This window comes from Bombina bombina, unplaced genomic scaffold (assembly GCF_027579735.1).
Source record: "Bombina bombina isolate aBomBom1 unplaced genomic scaffold, aBomBom1.pri scaffold_757, whole genome shotgun sequence".
Lineage (NCBI taxonomy): Eukaryota > Metazoa > Chordata > Amphibia > Anura > Bombinatoridae > Bombina > Bombina bombina.
In genome coordinates this window covers 37,611-45,163 of record NW_026511634.1, presented here as the reverse complement: position 1 = coordinate 45,163, position 7,553 = coordinate 37,611, and the positions used below count along the sequence as shown (strand labels likewise).

Below are 7,553 nucleotides of genomic sequence, written 5' to 3'. Positions count from 1 at the left end.
TTATGCTGGAATAAACCCCCAAAAATACAGGGGATTACTTCCTGTCAAAGTGTTGAACGGTGCAGCATAAACAGAACTGCTTGGCATAGAAGGAAATAGTGCTGACATAATGCAAGGAGTGTGTATTGCTCTAAAAAACGTATAAAGTTTTACATTTTTGAAACCAATATGAAAATAAACCAAACAGTCGTTTGGCTATCGTATTCTATGGTTTTGTTTGTCATGAGCAGCATGTACAGTACTTGTCTGTGCCAGCTACTCTGGGAAAAGCCAAACAACTGGAGTGTATATGGTCAGCCTGTGCCTAATAACCCTCACACCACTGTGGCTTCGTTAGTGGCTATGTAATTAATCTGGGCCTTTACTTGCATCCCCCCTTTACCAGGTGCAGCAGATTCTCCAGTATCGCGCATGCCCAGTTCTTGAGGAGTGTTGAGATTTCCCAGCTCTAGTGGCTGGTTCCTGCGCTCTCTCTTTGTCTGCCATTGTGACCAAGGAGAGAAATTATTGTGCTCAGCTGAGGCTGCCATGTCTACCTCTTGTTGCATAAAGTCATACTTATCCAGCGGTGCATGCTCAATGCGGCACAGCGTCTCATCAGCATCACTTATGTAGCCTGTATTAGCGTATCCGTCATCGGAGAGGCTATACATATCCACCAGGGTGGTCTGAGATGACTTATTCTGTGTAGCCTCCTGCCCAGAAGTCTCCTGCTCCAAACATGGCTCAACTCTCCGAAAACAATAACGTGCAAACAAGCTGATGAAGAACATCTCAAGAGTCAAAGAGTAATTGTAGATGGCTGCAGACACAAGCATAGGTTGTTGTATATTATATGGTAAACCAAGACATCTGAGTGGGTATTTTCTATAATAAAATCCTTTAGGGGTAGGGAATTTATAAAACAATATATGGGCAGCTTAATACAAATAAATGAAGCAGTGTTATTTAGCTAAACATATCTAAACCCCAATATGGAAAGAAACCAAGGTTGCCACCCAGCCGGTATTTTACAAACACAGACAGTATTTTTAAGGTTCAGGTCAAAGTTGAAAATAAAGATTAAATATACGTATGATATCATGATGGAACTTCTTCTAAGTGTGTTAGAATCTAATTATAAACCAATGATCTTGCAGCTTCAGTTTCTAATATATACTGTATAATTATTTATGCAAATCTATGCTAATGATCACCACCAGTATTTTGTTACAGAAAATGTGTCAACACTTATAGAACACCTGATTGTTATCTTTGTGCTTAGACTGCACCGTGGCCCAGTTTGTGGACTGGTTTCCCATCCGTGCAAATGCCCTTTTTACAAATTTGAGCCAAATCTTCTAAGTTCATTAACCCTTTATTAACCTACTGATCTAATGTCTTGATGCCAGACCAGGTATACACCCCCTATACTGTGATCATTTTTACTCTGCTCTTCCAATCCATTAGATACCTTGGACTTGTTCATACATTGAGAGTTCACATGTTAATAGACCAGACCTATTTGGCTTAAAGAGACATGAAAACCAATTTTAATCAATTTACTTCTATTATCAAATTTGCTTCATTCTCTTGGTACCTTTTTTATGAACGAGCAATAATGCACTACTGGGAGTTAGCTGAACACATCTTGTGAGCCAATGACAAGAGTCACCAATCACCAGCCATCTCTCAGTAGTGCATTGCTGCTCCTGAGCCTACCTACCTAGATATATATGCAAAAGATCTGTATCCAAAATAAATATTTTAAAATCATCACTGTCACTTTGTTAGTACAATGTACAATCTATCTATCTATCTATCTATCTATCTATCTATCTATCTATCTATCAATGTCTATCTAAACTCTTTACGTCAGGAATATCATGCTCACTGTAACCGAGGGCCACTGCCAAGATTTTTACCCCCATGAAGGCCACTTGAACAGAATTAGTGCTCTGGAACTGGATATACTAGAAACTGGAAGTGACGTTTACCCAAGTAGTAGTGCATGATGGGAGTTGTAGTCCTCAATAGACATACACAGTGTATATTTATCTTGTGAGTGCCAAGTGAAGTGATCATTCTAGAACTGAATAAAAAGTGACATCTATGTAAGCAGTGCATGATGGGAGTCTACACTGTACAATGCATGCTTGTCTTTATAGTTATCTTGAATAGATCAACTTGTTACACCACTTAGAACCCTAAAAAAAATGATGGACCCAATTAATAATTTACCTAATAAACAAGGGAAGGCCATATTTAACTATCTTGAGAACCCTATATGGCCCCCAGGGCCGGTACTTTGAGACCACTGCTTTATGTATATAACACTAATTTGCATATGTATAGACAGAGAGATTAGGGATTTATCTTTATATTTAAATTTCTGTGAGAATTCTAGCAAAACACCATATAAAATATTATTATTTTATTTTTTCTTTCTACAAAAAAAAAATGTTGATATCTACAGGGAGACTTTTTTGTATACAGAGATTACATGGGAGACGTTTGGGAGCAGTTTGCTTTTAATATGTCTGAGTATCCTGTGTGAGTTATAGGACAAGAATAAACCCCCTTCTCTGAAATGAGGATTATATGTTACAGAGGATCCTATGTTGTTGCACTGCCCTATGCACTTGAAAATCTGCTTCCCCAACCAACAATTTTAGGTTATATTTGCTACACGGAAAGGGTCATGGGCCCCCAACTAGATAACCGAGAATCATTCATTTGTAACAAAACTAATAATTACTTCAACATTTGGAGAGACTTGGATAAGTAATGTGTTGTACCATAGAACCACCCTCAAACCTTGTTGCTCTTATAATTTTACTGCCCTAGATACAGACATATCAAGCCTAGGCCAAAATATACACACCCCAATTAAGGGTTAATCCTAGCACCCCTCCAGCTAAATTTTTGCCCAGCATTGTTCATCCCAACTCTAGACACTTACTCTGGGATCTGGTGTCCACACCAAAGGGGGGCATACAGGGAATCACCCCAAGAGCTGCCATGGTTTCCAAGATGCCATTCTGTAAGCCACAAAGAACCAACACTAGAGTGATGCAGATGAACTTAGAGCGGGGAGCGTAGCCAGCCAGAGCCTTCTTTGTAGTCTTGTAGAACAGGAGGTAGCCGTAGAAAGACAGGAAGGTGGACAAGCCAATGATGATATTGATGTAGGAGTTTGGGTTGGTGTAGCCAACCTGCAGAGAAACCAGCAAAAATATGTGTTTAGCTTCTCATGTCATTAATATGACACTTTACGGTTAGCACCAAAATCACCATGGTTCCATTTGCTGATTGGATCGAAAGCTGCTCTCAAGAGTTACAACATTAGGAATACATTTTATCTTGCTGGTTGTGTGCTACAAACATCTAGTTAAATCAGTATAATTCATCACTATTGCAAAGATATCTTAAAGGGACAGTAAATTCAAAAGTAAACTTTGATGATACTCAGATAGACCATGCAATTTCAATCTACTTTCCAATTTACGTATCAAATTTGCTTTGTTCTCTTTGTATACTTTGTTGAAGAGCATACCTAGGTAGGTTTAGGAGCTGCAATGCACTGCTAGGATCTAGTTGATGGTCGTTAGCTGCACATATGTGCCTCTTGTAATTGGCTCACGCGGGGCCTGGTTTGGTGAGGTTCTATAAGAACCTATTACAAGGCCCATCAGTGATTTTTTATTTACCTTAGGAACAGTGTATCTCATAAAGGGGAGTTAAAGGGACATGAAACCCAAACATTCTCTTTCATGATTTAGGTAGAACATACAATTTTAAACAACTTTCCAGTTTACTTCTGTTATCAAAATTGCTTCATTCTCTTGGTATCATTTGTTGAAGGAGCAGCAATGCACTACTAGTTTCTAATTGAATACATGGGTGAGCCAATGACAACCTGTATATATATGGAGCCACCAATCAGCAGCTAGAACCTAGGTTTGTTGCTTCTTCTGATCTCATCTAGATAAACCTTTCAGCAAAGGATAACAAGAGAAGGAAGCAAATTAAATAATAGAAGTAAATTGGAAAGGTGTTTAACATTGTATTTCTATCTGAATCATGAAATATTTTTTAAGGTTTCATGTCCCTTTAACTAATATTCTGTATGTGAAGGAGAGACACTTATATGCACAATATAGTCCCCAGGAAAAGAAACTGATTATTTATCTCCATGCTGGCAAAGTTTTGAGAATCAGGCCCCATATGTGTTCAGCTAATTGTGTTTTGTGTGGCTTTCCATCCAGGTTACAATAAAGTATAAAATGTCCTTAAATTTAGCATTAAAAAGAGAAATGCAACATTTCTAGCCCAAAGGGTGTTGTTGTTTAAATGTGCCTAAAAACTCAAGCTGATATACAACACTACCCTCTAGTGGTCAAGCTATAAATTACATCAAGCTGTTTAAAAAGACATGATACATGTGTGCCATTTCAAATTCTTACAAGATTATATATAAACAAACTAAAATCATATTAACAATATTAGAAATGAGAAAGCAAATAAATGCATGTAGCTTAAATTCATATAATATAAATTAATCTTAAAGAAAATACATTTTAAAAATGAGCCTATTTTACAAGGAAAGGAATTAAATTAATCTTTTGTTTAATATGTTAGGGATTAATATCTTGAGATGATAAATGCAATACAATTAACTACTTATTACCTCAGATGTTACTATTGGGGCTTGTTGCAGGAGCTGACACACTATTTCAGCTTCAGTCTGCCCCTATCTTTATCACCCCTGCTCCTTTATTGGCTGACATTTGACCCTCTGAGGTCTTCCTCCTAGTTGTGCATTGCAGTGAGACTAAAGAAGCACTTAAAGGGACAGTCTAGTCCAAAATAAACTTTCATGATTCAGATAGGGCATGCAATTTTAAACAACTTTCCAATTTGCTTTTATCACCAATTTTGCTTTGTTCTCTTGGTATTCTTAGTGGAAAGCTAAACCTAGATAGGCTCATATGCTAATTTCTTAGACATTGAAGTCTGCCTCTTATCTGAATGCATTTTGACAGTTTTTCACCACTAGAGGGTGTTAGTTCATGTGTGTCATAATCATATAGATAACACTGTGCTTATGCATGTGGAGTTTCCTAGGAGTCAGCACTCATTGGCTAAACTGCAAGTCTGTCAAAAGAATTGAAATAAGGGGGCAGTTTGCGGGGGCTTAGAAACAAGGTAATCACAGAGGAAAAAATTGTATTTATATAACAGTGTTGGTTATGCAAAACTAGGGAATGGGTAATTAAGGGATTATCTATCTTTTAAAACAATAAAAATTCTGGTGTAGACTGTCCCTTTAAATGAACAGTCAACATCAGAATTGTTGTTGTTTTAAAAAAAGATAATCCCTTTATTACCCATTCCCCCGTTTTGCATAACCAACACTTTTATAGAAATACACTTTTTACCTCTGTGATTACCTTGTATCTAAGCCTCTGCAGACTGCCCCCTTATTTCAGTTCTTTTGACAGACTTGCATTTTAGCCAATCAGTACTCACTCCTCGGAAAATTCACATGCATGAGCTCAATGTTATCTATATGAAACACATGAACTAATGCCCTCTAGTGGTCAAAATGCATTCAGATTAGAGGCAGTCTTCAAGATCTAAGAAATTTACATATGAACCTCCTAGAATTAGATTTCAACTAAGAATACCAAGAGAACAAAGCAAAATTGGTGATAAAACTAAATTGGAAAGTTGTTTAAAATTACATTCCCTATCTAAATCATGAAATTTTGGACTTGACTGTCCTTTTAAACAGTCATTACTTAAAAGGATAAATAGATGGTTTTTAGCAAGTTTCTTGCCCTGGATCTCAGCACTCACCTTTACAGGTCAGTGACACTGGGCTGACATTCTTCACATTCCTGTTCATTTGCACAATTGTAGGATTGTTCTTTTCATTGCTGAAACTACAGCTATCTAAACTTGTGTATGTATATAAAATATGTGTGCTGTATTAAATATGGGTTTGTATAAGTACTAGGTGCCTTTAGACCAGACATGGTTGCTAGGGAGAGATGACAAGATCATAGCAGCTTTTCTATTCCCTCTTTAAATGTATGCCAGCCTCACAGTTGCTCTTGCTTTCCTATACTGGTAAGGAATACAAGTTGTAGGCATTCATGGGTTAAATCACTTCATATCATACACATTCATAGGTTTAAATCTTTGCTGCATGTTTGGTGTACTTATATCAGTGTTTTAAAGGGACATAAAACTCAAAAGATTTTTTTTTTAAATTATTCAGACAGAGCATACACTTTTAAACAACTTTCCAATTTGCTTTACTAATCAATTTTTAGTGCATCATTTGAGCCAACGACAAGAGGCATATATGCTTTTCAATAAAGGATACAGACAGAACAAGGCAAATTAGGTAAAATAAGTAAATTGAAAAGTTGTTTAAAATGGTATGCATCTAAATCAAGTTAATTTTGACTTTTACCTAACTGTTCCACTCAGGGGACACTCAAGTCAAAATTAAACTTTCATTATTCAGATAGAGCATGCAATTTTAAACAACTTTCTAATTTACATCCATTAAAAAAAATGTACAGTATTTTATATTTATACTTTTTGAGTCACCAGCTCCTACTGAGCATGTGCAAAAATTCACAGAATAAGCGTAAATGCATTTGGGATTGGCAGATGGCTGTCACATGATATGTGTATGCATTTGTGATTGGTTGATGGCTGTCACATGGTACAGGGGGAGTGGAAATTGTCAGAAAACAAATCTACTATTCATTTAAAATTCAGACTAAGTGCTATTGCAATGTATTGTTCATGCATTTGTTGATTATGCAAATCTACTGTGTTGACTGGTCCTTTTTTTAGCATTATCTATATATGTCAGACAGGAGGATAGTTAAGAAACAAAGAGCATATCTTGGTCTTGATAATCACAACCTCCTTTTTCTGTGGAGATAACTAATTTGTGATGACAGTGACATGGATGGGTCACTTAAAGGGACAGTCAACACCAGCATTTTTATTGTTTAAAAAGATAGATAATCCCTTTATTACCCTAGTCTAGCAGTTTATATATTTTAATGATATTCAGGGTATATTACTCTCAGGTTGCCCTAATATACTTCATCTAGGAGTTCAAGTATTTTTAAACTTGAACACCTGTTTGTGGTGTGCCTGTTTTTTACAATATCAATGATGAATATTTGAAACATTTTTAAATATTTTGATACTTTTTTGTTACATTTCATGCATTTTGTATATTAGTAACCTAGGTGCAGCAATCCTTTTTTTTGCACATTGTTCTTTATGTGCTTTCCTAGTAAGCAGAGCTCCTGTCATTGTATCTAAACAGGTGCAGGGGGTGGAACCTCTGAGAATACTCTGTCTGAGACAATGCAACATTATGTGAGATGGTAAATGATGTGAAAAAAATAGACAATAGTAGGCTCTTCAATTCCTATCCAGAAATGTCTTAGGGTCCAAGATTATCAAAAGTCACTGAGCTTGTGTAAAAAAAAATCTTGCTATTACTATGAAGCCCTTGGTGGAATTTTCTAAAGGGA

At 36.4% G+C, this 7,553-nt stretch overlaps 1 protein-coding gene across 1 annotated transcript in view; it reads right to left on the bottom strand.

Annotated features, from left to right (window-relative positions):
- Positions 1-244: 244 nt before the first annotated feature.
- LOC128643880 (organic solute transporter subunit alpha) overlaps positions 245-7,553 on the bottom strand; it is a 29,568-nt gene continuing 22,259 nt past the window's right edge. The window contains exons 6-7 of the mRNA XM_053696651.1: positions 2,942-3,194; positions 245-802 (exon numbers count right to left, since the gene is read on the bottom strand). Of these exons, the coding sequence (XP_053552626.1) occupies positions 315-802; positions 2,942-3,194 (741 nt within the window). The 3' untranslated portion in view covers positions 245-314. The remainder of the gene's footprint in view (positions 803-2,941; positions 3,195-7,553) is intronic.